This window comes from Trachypithecus francoisi, unplaced genomic scaffold (assembly GCF_009764315.1).
Source record: "Trachypithecus francoisi isolate TF-2019V2 unplaced genomic scaffold, Tfra_2.0 Lachesis_group2, whole genome shotgun sequence".
Lineage (NCBI taxonomy): Eukaryota > Metazoa > Chordata > Mammalia > Primates > Cercopithecidae > Trachypithecus > Trachypithecus francoisi.
The window spans coordinates 110,444,963-110,467,561 of NW_022681465.1; the positions used below are offsets into that span (position 1 = coordinate 110,444,963).

General features: G+C 48.2%; 1 protein-coding gene across 2 annotated transcripts in view; it reads left to right on the forward strand.

Moving 5' to 3' along the window:
* Positions 1-13,160: 13,160 nt before the first annotated feature.
* Positions 13,161-22,599, forward strand: part of LMAN2 (lectin, mannose binding 2) — a 37,135-nt gene continuing 27,696 nt past the window's right edge. For both annotated transcript variants that reach the window (XM_033180041.1, XM_033180040.1), the window contains exons 1-2: positions 13,161-13,588; positions 13,749-13,867. In XM_033180041.1, coding sequence (XP_033035932.1) covers positions 13,393-13,588; positions 13,749-13,867 — 315 coding nt within the window. In that variant the 5' untranslated portion in view covers positions 13,161-13,392. The remainder of the gene's footprint in view (positions 13,589-13,748; positions 13,868-22,599) is intronic.

Genomic DNA, 22,599 nt, shown 5'->3' on the forward strand with positions numbered 1-22,599 from the left:
CCAAACCACAGAAAGAAGCAAGGTCTAAGAGAGCGAACGCCTCTTCCAACACACACGCGCGCGCACACACACACGTTCACGCACAAACACACACACGCCACCAACACACTCCTGGCAGCATCCCGCACGGGCACCAACACAAGGCAGAGGCTTCTGTGTGCCCAGCAAGGAGCCCAGCCTGGTCTGGCCAGGAGGAGGGAACTCTAAGTTCATGCCTGGGCTCACAGAACCATGAGTAAACATACCTAGGCACCTTTGTCCATCCTGGGGGCGTTCCTGTGGACATGCACACATGTGCACTGGGACCTGTGTATCCACACATGTACTTTACTCGGCACACACTTATCTCATACCTACTGTGTGCCAGACAAACATGTGCTTAGTAGCCCTCTCCCCCTCAGCTGTGGGTATGCAGGGTACCGCTAGACCCAGACACCTACAGGCTCCTTCCATGCATGTGGCCAGGTGTGCAGACAGATGGATAACTTGCCTGCATGGCTGTGCACACACAGACATTCAGGTATGCGTGTCATAAACACATGGGCTCTCCCTTACAAGGGGACTTGGGTGTATAGTCATGTGCATGCCCAGTCCCCTGAACAGGTGCATGTGACAGGCACACCTGAACATAGGACATATGTATTCTGACACTCCAGTGACACGTGTAACCAGGTATGCACACGCTCACCTACCTAGGTAGGGGACTGGATCAGGTACATCTGTGGCCAAAGACTTGAGCACATTCATACTCATTCAGAAATGGCCGGGCGCGGTGGCTCAAGCCAGCACTTTGGGAGGCTGAGACGGGTGGATCACGAGGTCAGGAGATAGAGACCATTCTGGCTAATATGGTGAAACCCCACCTCTACTAAAAAATACAAAAAACTAGCCAGGCGTGGTGGTAGGCACCTGTAGTCCCAGCTACTTGGGAGGCTGAGGTAGGAGAATGGCATAAACCCGGGAGGTGGAGCTTGCAGTGAGCTGAGATCCGGCCACTGCACTCCAGCCTGGGCGGCAGAGCGAGACTCCGTCTCAAAAAAAAAAAAACTAGGCCGGGCGCGGTGGCTCAAGCCTGTAATCCCAGCACTTTGGGAGGCCGAGGCGGGCGGATCACGAGGTCAGGAGATCGAGACCCTCCTGGCTAACACGGTGAAACCCCGTCTCTACTAAAAATACAAAAAACTAGCCGGGCGCGGTGGTGGGCGCCTGTAGTCCCAGCTACTCGGAGGCTGAGGCGGGAGAATGGCGGGAACCCGGGAGGCGGAGCTTGCAGTGAGCCGAGATCGCGCCACTGCACTCCAGCCTGGGCGACACAGCGAGACTCCGTCTCAAAAAAAAAAAAAAAAAAAAAAAAACTAGCCAGGCGAGGTGGTGGGCGCCTGTAGTCCCAGCTACTCGGAGGCTGAGGCAGGAGAATGGCATAAACCCGGGAGGCAGAGCTTGCAGTGAGCTGAGATCTGGCCACTGCACTCCAGCCTGGGTGACAGAGCGAGACTCCGTCTCAAAAAAAAAAAAAAAAAAGAAAAAGAAATCCTGCCTTAGTCAGCTCAGGCTGCTATAGCAAAAATACCATAGACCAGGTGGGTTAAACAACAAATATGTATTTCTCACACTTCTGGAGGCTGAGATGCCCAAGGGCAAGCCACTGGGACATCTGGTGTCTAGAGAGGGCCCTCTTCCTGGTTTGCAGAAAGCTGTCTTTTTGCTGTGTCCTCACCATAGCAAGTGGAGATAAAGGAAGCCAGCTCCCTCCTGTCTCTTCTTATAAGGGCACTAATCCCTAATCCCGCCCTAAGGGGTTCTCTTTCATGACCCAATTACCTCTGGAAAGCCCTGTCTCCAAATAACACCTTGCAGGTTAGTGTTTCAACATGAATTTTGGGGGACATAAACTTAATTTGATAGCATGTAGTGTTGGCTGAAGGGTGGGCATCTTGCCCTCTTGGCCCTGACCTAGCCCCAGATGAACTCCAGTTTTTAAAATTTTAGCTAGAGTCCTTGGTTTGCCTCTTTCTCACATATGCATGTCCCCACTACAAGGACTTGTACTTTCTTCTAAGCGTGGGCTAAGACCCCTCAAGTCACCCACCATTCTGATTTGAACTACTCTTTCTCTTTCTTTTTCTTTTTTTTTTTTTTTTTTTTTTTGAGACAGAGTCTTGCTCTGTACTCACTCAGGGTGGAGTGTAGTGGCAAGATCTTGGCTCACTGCAGCCTTGACCTCCTGGGCTCAAGCAATCCTCCCACCCCAGCCTTCCAAGTAGCTGGGACCGCAGGTGCATGTCAACATGCCTGCCTAGGTTTTTTTTGTTTTGTTTTGTTTTTGTAGAGATGGGGACTCCTATGTTGCCCAGGCTGGTCTCAAACTTCTGGGCTCAAGCAATCCACCCACCTCAGCCTCCCAATGTGCTGGGATTACAGGTGTGAGCCATCATGCCCAGCCTCAGCTAGTCTTTCTGTCGGAACAAGGTGATACCCACTTCTCCCTATTCTACCCTCTGCCCCACTACCCCTTCTAGGGTTGTGACCTGAACTCTTCAGTGGCAGAAACTGAATAGCTCTCCACCACAAATTCATGACCTTTTTTCCTCGGCACATGGCTAACTTTACTATCGCAAGTTCCCTTGCAGTCAGGTGTGGCCATGTGACTACTTCCCACCAATTGAAAATGAGTGGGATGAGGGGTCATTTTTGAGCCAAGGCTTTGAAGATGTAAGTGTGTGCCCTCCACCCTCTCTCTTTCTCCTTCAGCTGGATGGATAGAGAAGATGAGGAGGCCCAGGGGATTCTGGAACCACAAGAAGGAAAAAGCAGGGTCTGTGTATCAGTGCCTAAAGGCAAGCCACCCATCAACCTGGAAACCAGCTTCAGACTGTTATGTAAGCGGGAAGCAAAATTTTTTGAGCCTCCTGGCAGATGCACAAACCTTGTAAAAATAGTTAAAAAAAAAAAAAAAAGAATCACCAAAAAATTTTTCAGGTCAGGCCTATATGTTATAGCAGCTAGCACTGCCTTAGTTAATACACTTCTTCTCCCAGCTCTGACTCACCTCTCTCCAGACACCTTGTTCAGGTCACACAGACAGAGAGATTCAGTCAGATTTGACGTGTGAAAGGGGTTAGGGTGGGGGTTGCTTTTGGGCCTGGACCATTGCCAATGGTGGTCTTAATAAGGTGTGTGACTATTTCAGTGTGCCTATGGGGTTTGTAGAGTGTGTGATGTGGGTGAAGACTTCCTGTCTGCTGCGCCATGGATCTGGGTGTTTTCCTAGGTGGCTTTACAGTCCAAGTCCTCACAACCACTTTGTGAGTGGCACTTATTATTCCCATTTCACAGATCAGGAAACTGAGGCTCAGAGAGAAGTGAGTTGCCCAAGGCTATACATCCTCTTAGAGATCTGCTAAGCTGTGAGTGTGCTTGGGGTGCCTGGAGCTGGGCTTTGGCCACCACAGATGCCAATAGCTCATTTTCTTCCTGCCAAAGGACCAGTCACAGGCTCTATCTGGGACTCCCTTTGAAGTTCATAATCTCCTGCAGAGATACCTCTTCCCGCCTCTCCACCAAGGATGCCAGTTCCAGCTCTGACAACAGCTTCACCACAGCTAACCCTGGCTCTTCCCATCTCTTAGCCCTGATCTAGTCTTCTCCATGCCATGAGAGTGGTGGAGTACCTCCACCCACAGAGCACCATCCTCAACTTCTCCCTTCCTGGCTGCCCACAGGGCATCAGTTCCCGATTTAGTCTCTGGCTGGGACTTCTGATCCTTCTTCTCTGTGGAGAACTCCTTGGCTTAGGCCTCACCTTCTCTCCCCCAGTCATGATGAATTCAGTCTCCCTATTATCCCCACTCCAATCTCTTCTCCTCACCATAGCTAGAAGAATCCACATTGGTCACTCCCATGCTTAGAAATATCCCATTGAAGGCTGGGCGCGGTGGCTCAAGCCTGTAATCCCAGCACTTTGGGAGGCCGAGACGGGCGGATCACGAGGTCAGGAGATGGAGACCATCCTGCTAACATGGTGAAACCCCGTCTCTACTAAAAAATACAAAAAACTAGCCGGGCAAGGTGGCGGGCGCCTGTAGTCTCAGCTACTTGGAGGCTGAGGCAGGAGAATGGCAGGAACCCGGGAGGCGGAGCTTGCAGTGAGCTGAGATCCGGCCACTGCACTCCAGCCTGGGCGACAGAGCGAGACTCCATCTCAAAAAAAAAAGAAAAAAACAAAAGGAATATCCCATTGAGTTCTGGGAAAAGGCCACATTCCTTAGTTGGGAATTGAAGGCCCTTTGAGTTTTGGCTTCAGCTCCTGCCCAGCCCCCAACTCCGACTTCTCAGCCATTCCAAACTGCTTGTATTTCATCTGCTCTCACACATCCCTCCCTAGATTGCAGCTCCTCTCCTCTCTGCTGAGAATGGCTTTACCTTTCCTGGAAAACTCCTATTCATTCTTCATGACCCAATTCCAGGTTCCAGAACAAATATTCATTCTTTCACCAATTACTTATTAATCACCTCCTATGTGACAAGCACTATTCTAGATGCCAGGGATTCAGTAGTGACTATAGCTGACAAAAATCCCAGCCCCCATGGAGGCCTCATGGAATGTGCATGTTTTTGTCTGTATGGGTACAGATAAATCTCTGGAAGGGGACACACCTTGGGAGGGGAGTGGCAGAAGACTTTTGTTGCGTTTTTTTTTTTTTTTTTGAGACAGAGTTTCACTCTTGTTGCCCAGGCTGGAGTGCAGTGGTGTGATTTTGGCTCACTGCAACCTTTGCCTCCTGGGTTCGAGGGATTCTCCTGCCTCAGCCTCCTGAGTAGCTGGGATTATAGGCGCCCGCCACCATGGCCAGCTAATGTTTTGTATTTTTAGTAGAGACAGGGTTTCACCATGTTGGCCAGGGTAGTCTTGAACTCCTGACCTCAAGTGATCCACCTGCCTTGGCCTCCCAAAGTGCTAGGATTACAGGCATGAGCCACCACGCCTGGCTTGTTGTGTCTTGTATGTCTGTTCTCTCTCTCTCTCCATACACATCACAAGAATGTGTGATTTTTTCCCCTCTTTGAGACAGAGTCTCACTCTGTCACCCAGGCTGGAGTGCAGTGGCAAGATCTTGGCTCACTGCAACTTCCACCTCCCGGTTTCAAGTGATGCTTGTGCCTCAGCCTCCTGAGTAGCTGGGATTACAAGCGTGCACCACCATACCCAGCTAATTTTTTGTAGAGACGGGGTTTCACTATGTTGGCCAGGCTGGTCTGGAACTCCTAGCCTCAAGTGATCCGCCTACTTCGGCCTCCCAAAGTACTGGGATTACAGGTGTGAATCACCACACCTGACCGGAATGTGTGACTTTAATAATAAAAAAGTGAATTAAAAATATATGACCAAGAAAAGATTCAGCACTCAATCCTGAATAAGTTCATTCATTCAAGAGGGCAGTTTCTAAAAGGAACAAGCAACCAACATCCCTCCCTGTGATCTATAACAGGGGTCATTGATTCAGATGTCTAGAGGGGCCAGGCAAGTGCTGTGAATGAGTGGCCAGGTGAGGCCCAGCTTAGAAGAGGAAGGCATTGGTGGAGGGGCAGTCCCATTCAGCTCCAGCCTATTGCTGTGTTGTGGGAATGTGTGCCTAGATCTTTTGCTTCTTTTTTTGGGGGGGTAAAAAACCAGAAGTCTGGATTTCCTTTCTTTTTTTTTTTTTTTTTTTTTTTTTTTTTTGAGGCAGAGTCTCGCTTTGTCGCCCGGACTGGAGTGCAGTGGCCGGATCTCAGCTCACTGCAAGCTCCACCTCCCGGGTTTACGCCATTCTCCTGCCTCAGCCTCCCAAGTAGCTGGGACTACAGGCGCCCGCCACCTCGCCCGGCTAGTTTTTTTGTATTTTTAGTAGAGATGGGGTTTCACCATGCTAGCCAGGATGGTCTCGATCTCCTGACCTCGTGATCCGCCCGTCTCGGCCTCCCAAAGTGCTGGGATTACAGGCTTGAGCCACCGCGCCCGGCCTGGATTTCCTTTCTTCTTCTACCTTTTTTTTTTTTTTGTAGAGACAGAGTCTTGCTCTGTCACCCAGGCTGGAATGCAGTGGCGCGATCTGTGCTCACTGCAACCTCTGCCTTCCGGGTTCAAGCAATTCTCCTGCCTCAGCCTCCCGAGTAGCTGGGACTACAGGCACCCGCCACCACACCCTGCTAATTTCTTTTGTATTTTAGTAGAGATGGGGTTTCACCGTGTTGCCCAGGCTGGTCTCAAACTCCTGAGCTCAATCTGCCCGCCTTGGCCTCCCAAAGTGCTAGGATTACAGGCATGAGTCACCCCGCTCAGATGGAAGTCTGGATTTCTAATGTGAATGTACATATTCTGACTTTTTTTTTTTTTTTTTGAGACGGAGTCTCACTCTGTGGCCCAGGCTGGAGTGCAGTGGTGTGATCTCGGCTCACTGCAAGCTCCACCTCCCTGGTTTATGACGTTCTCCTGCCTCAGCCTCCTGAGTAGCTGGGACTACAGGCACCTGCCACCACGCCCGGCTAATTTTTTTATTTTTTAGTAGAGACGGGGTTTCACCATGTTAGCCAGGATGGTCTTGTTCTCCTGACCTCATGATCTGCTGGCCTCAGCCTCCCAAAGTGCTGGGATTGCAGGTGTGAGCCACCGCGCCCAGCCTCTATATTCTGACTTTAAAATATTGGTAGTTAAGTCATTTATTAGAATATTAGCAAGTAAAACGGAGCTCTATTCTGCTGCAGGCCACCAGTTTTCTGTCATGCGCGTCCGTCTGAAGAGACCACCAAACAGGCTTTGTGTGAGCAATAAAGCTTTTTAATCACCTGGGTGCAGGCAGGCTGAGTCCAAAAAGAGAGTCAGTGAAGGGAGATAAGTGTGGGGCCGTTTTATAGGATTTGGGTAGGTAAAGGAAATTCCAGTCAAAGGGGGGTTGTTCTCTGGCGGCCTGCCTTCTTATATTAATAAGAAAAATAAAACAAAATAGTGTTGAAGTGTTGGGGCGGCAAAAATTTTTGGGGGGCGGTATGGAGAGAGAATGGGCGATGTTTCTCAGGGCTGCTTCAAGCAGGAATAGGGGCGGCGTGGGAACCTAGAGTGGGAGAGATTAAGCTGAAGGGAGATCTTGTGGTAAGAGGCGATATTGTGGGGTTGTTAGAAGGAGCATTTGTCACATAGAATAATTGGTGATGGCCCGGATGCGGTTTTGTATGAATTGAAAAACTAAATGGAAGACACAAGGTCTAAATAAGAGAAGGAGAAAGGCCGGGCGCGGTGGCTCAAGCCTGTAATCATAGCACTTTGGGAGGCCGAGACGGGCGGATCACGAGGTCAGGAAATCGAGACCATCCTGGCTAACACGGTGAAACCCCGTCTCTACTAAAAAATACAAAAAACTAGCCGGGCGAGGTGGCGGGCGCCTGTAGTCCCAGCTACTCGGGAGGCTGAGGCAGGAGAATGGCATGAACCCAGGAGGCGAAGCTTGCAGTGAGCTGAGATCCGGCCACTGCACTCCAGCCTGGGCGACAGAGTGAGACTCCGTCTCAAAAAAAAAAAAAAAAAAGGAGGAGAGAAAACAGGTATTAAAGGACTAAGAATTGGGAGGACCTAGGACATCTAATTAGAGAGTGTTTAAGGACGCTCAGCATAGCCTTGCTAGCAAAGATTATTTATTTACTTTAAGAGGGAATTTAGAGTGGCGGTTTGGGGTAGCACTAGGAGATATCAGCTGTGATGGCTTGGAGACACAGTGTAAACTAGCAGTGTAAACACGAGCAGGACATTTATGAGTAGTTGAGAACGGTGAATAGGAGTATGACTAGAGAGAAGTTAGTAGGGATGACAAGTTTTTTGGGGTGCAGTCCAAGTTGGTCTGGTGTCTGGAATGAGACTGGGACTTAATAAAAAGGAGTGTCCACACAGGAGCTCAAATGGGCTGGAACCTATAGCAGTCCGAGGACAGGCCTGAATTCTGAGAAGGTAAAGTGGTAAAAGTATTGTCTAGTCCTTTTTAAGTTGGTGACTGAGCTTGGTGAGGTGTGTTTTTAAAAGACCATTAGTCCGTCTACCGTTCCTGAAGCTTGAGGACGGTACAGGATATAAAGGTTTCACTGAATACCGAGAGCCTGAGAAACTGCTTGGGTGATTTGACTAATAAAGGCTGGTACGTTATCAGACTGTATGGAGTTAGGAAGGCCAAACCGAGAAATTATGTCTGACAGAAGGGAAGAAATGACCGTGGTGGCCTTCTCAGACCCTGTGGGAAAGGCCTCTACTTATCCAGTGAAAGTGTCTACCTAGACCAAGAGGTATTTTAGTTTTCTGACATGTGAGTAAAGCCAATTTGCCCATCCTGGGCAGGGGCAAATCCCCAAGCTTGATGTGTAGGAAAGGGAGGGGCCTGCACAATCCCTGAGGGGTAGTAGAATAGTAGATGGAACACTGAGAAGTGATCTCCTTGAGAATAGATTTCTAGGATGGAAAGGAAATGAGAGGTTCTAAGAGATAGGCCAGCGGTTTGTAACCTACATGGAAGAGGTTATGAAATGACGACAGAATAGAATGGGCCTGTGAGGCTGGGAGGAGATATTTTCCTTGGTCTAAGAACCATTTGCCTTGTGTGGGAAGAGATTGATAGGTGGAATTTTCAGCGGGGGAGGTGGGAGTGGCCGATGTGAAGGAGGAAAACTGCGGTGAGGGATAGAAGTTGGAACACTAGCTGCTTTTTTAGCTAACTTATCAGCATAAGCATTGTCCCGAGCGATGGAAGAAAATAGATTTTGGAAGTTATAAGAACTGTAGAGAGTTGAGCATAGTTTGTGATTTTTAGGGCCTCTAACAGTATTAAAGCAGTGGTAGCCGCTGCGCGCAGACATGAGGGCTAGGCTAAAACAGTAAGGTCGTTTGGACAGAAAGGCTACAGGACGCAGTCCTGGCTCTTGTGTAAAAATTCTGTCCGCACTAACCATGCCTAGGAAGGAAAGGAGTTGTTGTTTTGTAGAAGGGACTGGGGTTTGGGAGATTAGCCAGACACGCTCAGCAGGGAGAGTAAGTGTGTATTTATGAGAATTATGCCGAGATAGGTAACAGATGAGGAAGAAATTTGGGCTTGACTGAAGTAATGGGGGCTGTCTGTGAAGCCTTGCAGCAGCACAGCCTAGGTAATTTGCTGAGTCTGATGGGTGTCAGGGTCAGTCCAAGTGAAAGCGAAGAGAAGCTGGGATGAAGGGTGTAAAGGAATAGTAAAGAAAGTATGTTTGAGATCCAGAACAGAATAATGGGTTGTGGAAGGAGGTATTGAGAACAGGAGAGTATATGGATTTGGCACTATGGGGTGGATAGACAATTTGGTTGATAAGGTGCGGATCTTGAATTAACCTGTAAGCCTTGTCTGGTTTTAGGACAGTAAAATGGGGGAATTGCAAGGGGAGTTTACAGGCTTTAAAAGGCCATGCTGTAGCAGGCGAGTGATAACAGGCTTTAATCCTTTTAAAGTGTGCTGCGGGATGGGATATTGGCGTTGAGTGGGGTAAGCGTGATTAGGTTTTAATGAGATGGTAAGGGATGCATGATGTGGGTTAAGGTGGGGGAATACTAAGGGAGGATGTGAAGGAGGCTTTGAACTGGGGGAAAAGGCAGCAATGAGGTGTGGCTGTAGCCTAGGAATAGTCAGGGAAGCAGATAATTTAGTTAAAATGTTTTGGCCTAATAAGGGAACTGGGCAGGTGGGGATAACTAAAAAGGAATGCATAAAAGAGTGTTGTCCAAGTTGGCACCAGAGTTGGGGAGTTTTCAGAGGTTTAGAAGCCTGGCCGTCCATACCCACACAGTTATGGAGGCAAGGGAAACAGGCCCTTGAAAAGAAGGTAATGTGGAGTGATTAAGAAGGGGACGGACTTACCCTCCACTGTAAGGGTTACCCAAAGCGTCTGTGATGGTCCAGGAAGCTTCTGAGGTGAAGGGGCAGCATCAATCTTCAGCTGCTAAGCCGAGAAGGTGTGGGAAGAAGTCAGTCAGAGAGCCTTGGGCCAGAGGTCCAGGGCTCTGGGAGTGGCTGCCGGGCGAGTTGGACAGTCCAGTTTCCAGCGGGGTCCCGCACAGATGGGACACGGCTTAGGAGGAATCCCGGGCTGTGGGCATTCCTTGGCCCACTGGCCAGATTTCCGGCACTTGTAGCAAGCTCCTGGGGGAGGAGGTTCTGGAGGAACCCCTGGCAGCTGTGGCCCAGGTGTTTGGAGTTGTGTGCTGGAGATGTGGCTGGGGTTTGTCTCACAGTGGAGGCAAGGAATTGCAACTCAGAAATAAGTTGCTACTTGGCTGCCTCTACTCTATTACTGTACACCTTGAAGGCGAGGTTCATTAAGTCCTGTTGTGGGGTTTGAGGGCCGGAATTTAATTTTTGGAGCTTTATTTAATGTCGGGAGCAGATTGGGTAATAAAATAAAATGCATATTAAGGATAAGACGGCCTTCTGACCTTTCAGGGTCTAGGGCTGAAAAGCGTCTCAGGGTTGCTGCTAAACAGGCCATGAACTGGGCTAAGTTTTTTATATTTGATGAAAAAGAGCCTAAACACTAACTGATTTAGGAGGGGTCGGATAAAGAAAAAGGAACATTAACCTTGACTATGCTTTTATTTAGCTCTAGCCACTTTTTTAAGAGGAAATTGCTGGGCAGGTGGGGGAGGGCTAGTCGCGGGACAAAACTGTAAGCCAGACCAGGTGTGTGGAGGGCAGGTGATAAAAGGATTATAGGGTGGGGGAGCGGAGGCTGAGGAAGAATTGGGACCTAGCTTGGCCTGGCAAGGAGGGCAGCGGTCAGATGGGTCTGTAGAAAAGGATGATTAGAAAAACTCAGCCACACTTGGGGTTGGGACTGAGGGGACAGGCAGGAAGGAAAGAAGGAAGATTTGGGACGAGTTGCATTGGGAACAGAGACTAGGGAGGGACTGACGTGTAAAAGAATGCCTGGACGTCAGGCACCTCAGACCGTTTGCCCATTTTACGACAATAATTATTTAGGTCTTGTAGAATGGAAAAATCGAAGGTGCCATTTTCTGACTATTTGGAACTACTGTCGAGTTTTGTATTGGGGTTAAGCGGCATTGTAGAAGAAAATAAGGCATTTAGGTTTTAGGTCAGGTGTGAGTTGAAGAGGTTTTAAGTTCTTGAGAACACAGGCTAAGGGAGAAGAAGGAGGAATGGAGGGTGGAATGTTGCCCATAGTGAAGGAGGCAAGCCCAGAGAAAAGAAAGAATAGAGATACGGAGAGAAGGAGTTCGGGGGTTCTTGCCCTCCAGAAAAGCGGGAAAGGGGTCAGGACGCGGAAATAAGGGATTGGGGCACAAAAATAAGAGGTCGGGGTGCAAAAAGGTTGGGGTGCAAAAAGAAGAGGTTGGGGCACAAAAAGAAGAGATTGGGGTTCTTGCCCCTCCCCCAGAAAAGCAGAGAAGGGGTAGAAGCAGGGAGAGAAGGGGTCAGGGTGCTTGCCCTTCCCCTAGAAAAGCAGAGAAAGGGTAGAGACAGAGAAGGGGGTCAGGGTGCTTGCCCTTCCCCCTAGAAAAGCAGAGAAAGGGTAGAAACAGGGAGAGAAGAGGTCGGGGTGCTTGCCCCTCCCCCAGAAAACAGAGAAGGGGTAGAGACAGGGAGAGAAGGGGGTTGGGGTGCTTGCCCCTCCCCCAGAAAAGCGGGGCTTGCCGCTAAGGGTGAAGGACCAAGGCAGGCGTCCCTGCAGCGTGGTCAGACACCTCTGAAACGTGGGTGAGTAATCAGAGAGGCGTCCTTGCAATGATTAAACACTAAGGGAAGGCTGCCTTCCCCAGTCCGTGACCGGCGCTGGCATTTTGGGTCCACGGATAAAACGTGTCTCCTTTGTCTCTACCAGAAAATGAAAGGAATTGAAATTACGAGAAGGGAGAGACTGAAGGGTGGTGTCAAGATTGAAAGGAGAAAGAGGTTGAGAGCTAGTGAGAGAGGCTGGAGAAGAGAGTGAAAAGGGGCCGCTTACCCGATTTAATATTGGTGAGATGTTTGCGAGATGTTCCTTGGGCTGGTGGGTCTGAGGACCCGAGGTCGTAGGTGGATCTTTCTCACAGAGCAAAGAGCAGGAGGACAGGGGATTGATCTCCCAAGGGGGGGGGGTCCCCAGATCCGAGTCACGGCACCAAAATGTCACGAGCGTCCGTGTGAAGAGACCACCAAACAGGCTTTGTGTGAGCAATAAAGCTTTTTAATCACCTGGGTGCAGGTGGGCTGAGTCCGAAAAGAGAGCGAAGGGAGATAAGTGTGGGGCTGTTTTATAGGATTTGGGTAGGTAAAGGAAAATTCCAGTCAAACGGGGCTTGTTCTCTGGCCGGCAGGAGTGGGAGTCACAAGGTGCTCAGTGGGGGAGCTTTTTGAGCCAGGATGAGCCAGGCACAAGATAATGTCATTGCTTAAGGCAAGGACCGGCCATTTTCACTTATTTTGTGGTGGAATGTCATCAGGTAAGGCAGGGCAGGGCATTTTCACTTTCGTGATTCTTCGGTTACTTCAGGCCATCTGGGCGTATACGTGCAAGTCACAGGGGATGCGATGGCTTGGCTTGGGCTCAGAGGCCTGACATTTTCGACCTCTGATTCACAGCTTTCCTGGGCCTTTCACGGATGCTTCTTGCTGTACCGGGCACTGCACTCTTTTGCATAGGGCTGATCCAGTGATCACTGGGGTCCCAGGCCAGGATCTGTGTCTGTTCCTCTTGCTTCAACCCGACTAGGCCTGAGGAGTTGAGGGTAGTGGATGCCCTCAAATAACTGGGAATTCTGAGTGTCCAAAGGCACGAAGCTGGGGCGCCTGACGGCAAGCACTGCTTAAAGGCTTGCCCAGGGCCACCGGGGAGGCCAAGAGCTGGAATTCAGGACTCCGCCTTCAATTCAGAGCTCCTTTCTCCAGGACTAGAAAAGGTTATTCCAGAGACTGAACTTGCAGCCAGAAGCCCAGGACATCCTAGTCTTCCCGCATCAGGCCCATTAGAGCGACCAATAAAAACTACAAATTCCAGCATGCCGCGAGTCGCGGACGGCCCTCGCGCTCCCGCCGGCTCCAACCATCCCTCTGCTCCTCATTGGCTCGCAAGCCTAACGTGCTGTTCCGTGACTGGTTACAGCTCTTGTCGCTCGTAAGAACCCGTTGCTGGGGCTGGCCGGCCTGTGCCTTGGAGCCTCTAAGGAGATGGAACTGCACTCAACCAGGATGAGAGGCTGCTCGACCAATGCAGCTGCCGCCCCCTCTGCTGCGCGGGCTTTGCTTTTTGACTCCCTGGTGACACTGAAGTTGAAGAGCTTCCGGCCGGAGGCCATTAGATGGGACACCCGGAAGGCGGAACTTCTAGGGCGGAAGTGGCCGAGAGGAGAGGAGAATGGCGGCGGAAGGCTGGATTTGCCTTTGGGGCTGGGGCCGGCGGTGCCTGGGAAGGCCTGGGCTTCCCGGTCCCGGCCCTGGCCCCACTACACCTCTCTTTCTTCTTTTGTTGCTGGGGTCTGTGACTGCGGATATAACTGACGGCAACAGTGAACATCTCAAACGGGAGCATTCGCTCATTAAGCCCTACCAAGGTGAAGCCCTTGGGGTGGGAATGAGTGAAGGGTGAGGGCGAGGCTGAACAGGGCTGGGGGAAGGCGTGCCGTTTCTCCTAAGCAGAGCACCTCTGTGGGTCTCCTGCCTCTGGCGAGGTCAGTCCTGGGGTGGCCTCTTAGCACCTGTCTCTTCCCACAGGGGTCGGTTCCAGCTCTATGCCCCTCTGGGACTTCCAGGGCAGTACTATGCTCACGAGCCAGTACGTACGTCTGACCCCGGACGAGCGCAGCAAAGAGGGCTCTATCTGGAACCACCAGGTGAGTGATTCTCAAGAGGATAGGCCCTGCCTCCCGAACAGCAGAGACCCGAGGTTGGTTTGTAGGTTTGCACCTCTGTCCCTGGCCTTTTCCTCATCTTGGTCACACCCACCAATAATGAGAGGCGATGGGTATTGTGTACTTACTATGTGTTGGGAGCTGAGCTTGACAATTTTCATCCTCCTCACTTCCTTTAAAAGCCATGCGAGATGAGTAATGTTATCTCCATTTTACCCACTAAGAAGCTAAGACTCAGGTTTGAAAGTGTCTTACCCAAAGTTACATAGCCAGAAAGTAGTGGAACTGTCAGGCTGTCTGACTTGAACCCCCTCAGTAGTGGGAAGAACCGAGCGAACTGGATCTTTATTGGGTGTTTTGCTGTGTGTTAGGCACAGACCTTGCCATGCCTTATTGCATTTAATTTTCAAACAAGTTGTTTGAAATAGATGACTTTCATAACTGTACAAGAATAACACAGCTAGCAAATGACATAAACAGTATTTAAACTCTGATTTGTCTGATCTCAGCCCAGCAGTTCACTCGATGTACTTGACTCTTCACCTGGACAGTGGAGGAACCCCTTAGAACCCCTTTTCCAGTGCTTGGTTGAGGGTCTTGTCATCACTGGCGTGGAGGGACTGGACCTGTGGGCAGTTTTAGTGCCTGTGACCTTTGCCCCACAGTATGTAGTATGTAATATGTGAGCAGTGGCCAATGACAGCTGCTACACAGACTCCACACTGAGGCAGTCAAGGTGAAGAAAAAGGGGAAAGAAGAAGAATTTGGGGCTGGGTTACAGCTTGGAGCGGGACCTGCTCCTGCCCCAGGCTTGCCTGATCTCAACCCTTCCCATGGCTTAAGCTGTTGGCCAGTGTTCTATTTTTCTCTATCACCGTGCTCCCTGGTCCCTGCTGGTTGACTTTCTTGTTTAGTTCTGGGAACCCACACTGTCTTTGTGTTGCCTGGTCTGCCAGTCCTCTCAGCTCCTCCTCTCCTTCCTGCCCCGAGCCTCCACACTGCTGTTAGTGGCATCTGGGAATACTTTCTTCAGCTTTCACTCTGATCCTCAGAGCCTGGAGTCCCCTGTGGAGGGGTAAGCATGCATTATGTCTGCACAATCTGGCTGCTGGTGCATCTCCAGTCAGTTCTCTCTGTTAATTTTGTTCCAGCCTCCCTGGCTGCCTTCTTGCCTCAGGACCTTTGCACCTGTTGTTCCCTCTGTCTGGGACACTGCCTCCTGGCTCTTCATGCCTGCTTGGTTCTTTCTCATCTGTTAAGTCTCAATTCAAGTGCCACCCACGCAGACACTTCTTCATTAACCATCCTGTCTACCCCGAGTCACATTCTGTCACATTATTCTGTCTTAGGGCTTTCAGATATTTTAAAGAAATGATAATGCAGCCTTATATTTTTCATGGAAATGAGTTCAGTATAGCATTATTATTATTTTTTGAAGCAAGGTGCAAATAGTACCGGAACTGTAGAAATCAGGATTAGCCACAAGTAATAGACACATCTAAGACAGTGGCTTAAATTTTGGTTGTAGATAGCTGATGGTTAGCATCATCAGTGGCTTGAGATGTCACAGGACTGAGAGGCTTCTGCACTTGCTTTCATCAAATTTTCAGTCTGGAATACAATTGTTTTGCCTTCCTTCACCTTTCTGTTTGACTCTGCTGATATTCCTGAAGCATTTGGAGTGCTTCCTGTAAATTCCCGAAAGAAATTGCTTGGAAATCAGAAATTTCTGTTCAGTGTTTCCCAAGAACTGCCTCTTCCTTTAATGAGCTGGAGAGATGCTTCCTCAACTTTTCCCTTTTTTATCTCCTTCATTCACTCCATCCGGGAGAGGCCTGCACTCAGGCAAACATTCCCTGAACACCTGCTGTCTTCTGAGCAGCCATAAGATAGCTCCTGCTATGGTGCGGGGGTGGGGTGGTCTAGATGAAGGAGTGGCTCAGAGGTGACTAGAACTCTTAAGTGCCTGGTGGCTGCAGCACAGGACCTGGGGAGGCTGCTCAGGCCCTATCCTTTTGGGGGTCTTGTGTGGAGGCTGCGGCAGTAGTCTTTAAGCTTTTTTTTCTGTTGTAGCAAACTTTTTAAAAGTGGCATCAAAAATTGTCATTAGGTTTAAGTATTTGCAAAGGATGACAGCATATTTTAAATATTGACATTTTAAAATGAAACTGTTCAGTATTTTAAGCATTCAGTGGAATCTAAATATTGCAATTTGATATCCACTTTTTTTTTTTTTTTTTTTGAGATGGGAGTCTTGTTCTATCATTCAGGCTGGAGTGCAGTGGCATAGTCTCAGCTCACTGCAACCTCTGCCTCCCTGGTTCAAGTGATTCTTCTGCCTCAGCCCCCTGAGTAGCTGGAATTACATGTGTGCACCACCATGCCCAGCTAGTGTTTGTATTTTTAGTGGAAGTTTTTTTTTTTTTTTTTTAAGACAGAGTCATGCTCTGTTGCCCAGGCTGGAGTGCAGTGGTGCGATCTCGGCTCACTGCAACCTCCACTTCATGGGTTCAAGCAATTCTCTTGCCTCAACCTCCTGAGTAGCTGGGATTACAGGCGCACACTGCCATGTCCAGCTAATTTTTTGTATTTTTAGTAGAGATGAGGTTTTGCCATGTTTGCGAGGCTGGTCTCGAACTCCTGGCCTCAAGTGATCTGCCCACCTCGGCCTCCCAAAGTGCTAGGATTACAGGTGTGAGCCACTGTGCCTGGCCAGTACATCAGTTTTTTAATTGAACTTGTATTTTCATTTCCACACAGAATTTTATCCTAATGCAATATATTTAATGCTTGAAAATGTTATTCATTAGCCTACCATATTCTTCTGCAAGTAAAATAAATATGATTTAAACTTTTTAATTTCATTGAGAGGGTGAAACTAAGTTTTAATATTTTATTTGGGATTATTATAATTATCTGTACACATTTGATAAAAGTAAATGCATTACACAGGTTTTGAATAATTATTATGCAAAAGTAAACATTTTTTGACACATGAGATCTTAGTGGGATGTCACTCCCCCACCCCCATCTGAATGAATACTATTGTCAGACAAGGTCAGTACCACTTCTACTTTTTGTTTTTATATACATGAATTCTGAGAAACTGTGTTCTCTTAAGTAGTAGATGGAGATAGGGTTATTTTTTAAATTTTAAATTTCTGTTAGAGGTAGGATCTTACTATTTTGCCCAGTCTTGTCTTGAACTCTTGGACTCAAACCGTCTTCCCACCTCAGCCTCTGAGTATCTAGGACACGGGTGCTCACCACCACTATGCCTGGCACAGAGGGAGTTTTGGTAGAACAGTGTCACTGAATACTTGGATCTTCTTTGGTTTATAAACCCAACGTCATGCAGTGATCTTTTATCAAAACTTTGGATGATCTTTCAGCTGACTGTTGATTACATCTGCATTCTGTTTCATTGCAAGCAGAGATGTGGAAACTGCTTAACTGTAAAATAGCCTCTTATTGCCAGGTGATTCTGATGTAATTGGCCTGGTGTAGGACCATGGCATTAATCTTTCTGAGCTCCCCAGGTGGGTTTGCTGCGGGTTAAGAACTGTGGTCATGTCATGTTTGTCCCCAGAAGCAGCTTCCGAATCATTTCCAGCCTATGCCTTGCCTGCTTAAGATCCTCCAGAGGCCAGAGGCCTTCTATTGTCTGTATCATAGTATGTCTCTGCTAATCTGCATTTTTAATCTGGGGTCATGGAGACTTTCTAAGGCCTGCATAGTCCTGGAGGTGTCAGTTTCCAGGTCCTCCACTGTCTCGTGTGCTCATTCCTGAAGCCAGCTTCCCCGTGAACATGCTGGGAATGGGTGTGTGGGTTTTCCTTTCCCACCTCCCTCACTCAGTTGCCCTTCCGCTCTGAGGTCAGCCTCTCAGCAGCGTGGACTTTCTTCAGGATGTTGTCCCCAGGTGCAGAAAACTCCTGGGCACCAGAGACCATTTGAAATTTGGTTTCTGGGCTGACTTTTGTATATGTGAGATATATTTTTTTAAAGTTTTCAAATATATGGGGTCTATTTTAGTTGTCTTTTACAATTGTTTATTATTGTTAGATAGCTGATGGAAGTGCATCATGGTTAGGTTTTTTGGAAGCGTTCTGTTTGTGCTTGTGAATGTGGATTCTCTAGTTGTTGACTACAGTGTGCCATTTAGGTTCTTTAGCTTCCCAGGTGGGTCTGTCGTGCAGCCAGGGTTAAGATTGAGTTCAGATCTTCTATAGCCTTCCTCATATTTTTGTCTGCTTGCTTTTATTAGTTACTAAGAGAACTTTGTTAAAACTTTCTGTGTGTGGCTGGGCAAGGTGACATGTGCCTGTAAGTCCCACATACTGGGGAGGCTGAGGCAGGAGGATTGCTTGAGCCAAGGAGTTCAAAACCAGCCCAGGCAACATAGTAAAACCCCATCTCAAAAAAAAAAAAAGTGTTAAAAAATTTCTGTGTATGGATTTGTCTGCATCTTTGTAGTTCTGTCAGTTTCTGTTTTATATGTTTTGAGGCCAAATTAGGTGCATTCAAACAACTTAGGTTTATTATATCTCTAGGTAAATGGAATCTTTTATCATTAAGAACTCCTTTTTACATTTTGTTATTGGTATAGCTACAGAAGGTTGCTTTTTTTTTTTTTTTTAAACAACCAGTAATCAATTTATTAAAATAGTCGACTTTAAATATCTGTAATGGTGACTGCCACCTCAATTCCTGTCTCAATACTGGTGGAAGGAGTCCGCTTCATCTCAGACGGACTGTGCAGGTCAGTGAGCTGCTGGTGGATTCTCATCTGGAAAAGATCCCATGTGTTGGAACCTTCACAGAGAGTTTTTCTTGTGGTGATTCTCGAAGCCTTTTTAGGCATCCCAGCTGGTCCTTTCCCTTTGAGATTGTTTCCCTTTGCTCCTCCGATCAAGTCAGCACACACCTTCTCTGGGGAGTTTACATTGCAACTCATTCAAGTGATTCCGATTCAGTGAACTGTCCCCTCTGGCTCCATGGGTTTTTTCTGGTATTTTTAAAGCCATGGGTAGGCCAGGTGCAGTGGCTCACGCCTGTAATCCCAGCACTTTGGGAGGCTGAGGCGGGCAGATCACGAGGTCAGGAGATCGAGACCATCCTGGCCAACAAGGTGATACCCTGTCCGTACTAAAAATACAAAAATTAGCCGGGCGTGGTGGCGGGTGCCTGTAGTCCCAGCTACTCAGAAGGCTGAGGCAGGAGAATTGCTTGAACCGGGGAGGAAGAGGTTGCAGTGAGCCGAGATCACACCACTGCACTCCAGCCTGGGTGACAGCGAGACTCTGTCTCAAAATAAATACACAAACAAACAAACAAACAAATACCATGGCTGCTACAAGGCTTCCTGACTAACTTGTTCCTCAGCCAGAGCAAACAGTGCTGAGGCAGGAGCAGGAGCAGGCGGACCACAGCTCTGCACCACCTGTGACCGTGTCTTCCTCAAAGAGCAGAAGCTTTTGGTTAGTGTTTGCATAGCATGGTTTTCCTGTCCTTTTACTTTTTCCCATTTCTTTATGTTTTAGGGTTTTTTCTTTTAAATGGCATATTACTAGGTTTCAGGGGCATTATTTTTGTTGTAAATTCATATAACATAAAATTTACCATTTTAACCTTTTTTTAAATCTTTAAATCCATTAATTTATGAAACTATTTTCTTCAGTAGGCTACACATTGACATTGAAACAGTGGCTTGCTTTTTTTTTTATTAAGAAAACCAAAAAAACAAAAAACAGGGTCTTAATCTGTCACCTAGGCTGGAATGCAATGGTGTGATCATGGCTCACTGCAGCCTCGGTCTCCTGGGCGTGATCCTCCCACCTCAGACCTCAGCCTCCTGAGTAGCTGGGACTATAGGCGCACACCACCATGCCTGGCTAATTTTTTTTTTTTTTTTTTTGGTAGAAGTGGAGTTTCGCCATATTGCCTAGCCTGGTCGTGAACTCTGGGCTCAAGCAGTCCACCCACCTTGGCCTCTCAGACTGCTGGGATTACAGACATGAGCCCACTGCGCCCAGCCTAACAATGGCATTTAAAAGATGTAGGCCAGGCGCGGTGGCTCACGCCTGTAATCCCAGCACTTTGGGAGGCCGAGGCGGGCGGATCACGAGGTCAGGAGATCGAGACCATCCTGGCTAACACGGTGAAACCCCATCTCTACTAAAAAATACAAAAAATTAGCCAGGCGTGGTTGTGGGCGCTTGTAGTCCCAGCTACTCAGGAGTCTGAGGCAGGAGAATGGCGTGAACCCGGGAGGAGGAGCTTGCAGTGAACCGAGATCGAGCCACTGCACTCTAGCCTGGGGGACAAAGCGAGACTCCGTCTCAAAAGAAATAAAAATAAAAATAAATAAAAGATGTAATGGCTATCTAAAAAAATGTTTTGACTGTTGTACTTAACGTATCTGCACATGCAAGAAAATTAAATTTCTCAAATATTTGTTTTTTTTTGTTTTTTTTTTGTGGAGACAGGGTTTTACTCTTGACCAGGCTGGAGTGCAGCGGCATGATCTCAGCTCGCTGCAGCCTCTGCCTCCTGGGTTCAGGTGATTCTCCTGCCTCAGCCTCCCTGGTAGCTGGGACTACAGGTGCCTGCCACCGCACCCAGCTAATTTTTGTATTTTTATAGAGACGAGGTTTCACCATGTTGGCCAGGCTGGTCTTGAACTCCCGACCTCAGGTGATCTGCCTGCCTGTCTCCCAAAGTGCTGGGATTATGGTGTGAGCCACTGCATCTGGCCAAATGTCTGAAATATTTCTATTGTGATAAAATGTATGTAATACAGGCTGGGCACGGTGGCTCACGCCTGTAATCTCAGCACTTTGGGAGGCTGAGGTAGGTGGATCACGTGATCAGGAGATCAAGACCATCCTGGCCAACATGGTGAAACCCTGTCTCTACTAAAAATACACAAACTTAGCTAGTTGTGGTGGCACCCACCTATAGTCCCAGCTACTTGGGAGGCTGAGACAGGAGAATCCCTTGAACTAGGGAGGCAGAGGTTGCAGTGAGCTGAGATCACACCACTGCACTCCAGTCTGGCGACAGAGCAAGACTCTGTCTCAAAAAAAAAAAAAGTATGTAACAAAGTGTACCATTGTAACCAGTTTTTAAAATTAAACGTTTTTTTTTTTTAGAGACAGGGTCTCGCTCTGTCACCCAGGCTGGAGTGCAGTGGCACAATCCTAGCTCATTGCAACCTCGAACTCCTGGACTCCAGTGATCCTCCTACGTAGTCTCCTGAGTAGCTGGGATTACAAGGCATGTGCTCCTGTGCCTGGCTAATTTTTTTTTTTTTTTAATTTTTTGTAGAGATGGGTTCTCACTATGCTGCCCGGGCTGATCTCTAACTCATGGCCTCAAGCAATCCTCCCGGCTTGGCCTCCCAAAGTGCTGGGATTATAGGCGTGAGCTACTGCACCTGACCCATTTTAACCATTTTTAAGTATACAGGTCAGTGGCATTAAGTGCATTCACATTGCTGGGTAGCCATCACCACCATCCCTCTCCAGAACTCTTTCCTCATCCCAGCTGAACCTCTCTACCATTTAACAATCACTGCCATCCCCACAGCCCCTGGTAACCACCATTCTACCTCATCTCTCTGAATTTGACTCTTCTAGGCATCTCATATAAATGGAGGCATACAATATTTGTCTTCTTTGTCTGACTCATTTTACTGAGCATATCTTCAGGGTTCCTCCATACTGTAGTATGTATCAGTACTGTATTCCTTTTTGTTGCTGAGTAATATTCGTGTGTGTGTGTGTGTGTGTGTGTGTGTGTCTAGACCACATTCTGTGCATTCATTCATCTGTTCGTAATGGACATTTGGGTTGTTTCCATCTTTTGCCAGTGTGAATAGTGCTGCTGTGAACGCTGGTATACAGGTATCTGTCTGAATCCTACTTTGAGTTCTTTTGGGTATGTACCCAGGAAGGAGAATCTCTGGATCATATGGTCATTCTATTTTTAATTTTTTGAGGACTACCAAACTGTTTTCTATAGCAACTGCACTATTTTACATTCCCACCAGGAGTGCACAAGGATTCCAATTTCTCCACATCCTTGCCAACATTTGTTATTATTTATTTATTTGTTTGTTTGTTTATTAAGATGAAGTCTCGTTCTGTCGCCAGGCTGGAGTGCAGTGGCATGATCTCGACTCACTGGCACCTCTGCCTCCCAGGTTCAAGTGATTCTCCTGCCTCAGCCTCCCGAGTAGCTGGGATTACAGGCGCCTGCCACCCCGCCCAGCTAATTTTTGTATTTTTAGTAGAGATAGGGTTTCACCATATTGGCCAGGATGGTCTTGATCTCTTGACCTCGTGATCTGCCCGCATTGGCCTACCAAAGTGCTGGGATTACAGGCATGAACCACTGCGCCCCAGCCTTATTTATTTTTAAAATAATAACCGTTTCAGGCCTGGCGCAGTGGCTCATGCTTGTAATCCCAGCACTTTGGGAGGCCGAGGCAAGCGGATTGGCTGGGCTTAGGAGTTCACAATTACCCTGGGCAACGTGGTGAAACCCAGTCTCTACTAAAATACAAAAAATTGGCTGGGCATTGTGGTGCACGCCTGTAATCCCAGCTACTTGGGAGGCTGAGGCAGGAGAATGGCGTGAACCCAGGAGGCGGAGCTTGCAGTGAGCCGAAATCATGCCACTGCACTGCAGCGTAGGCAACAGAGCGAGAC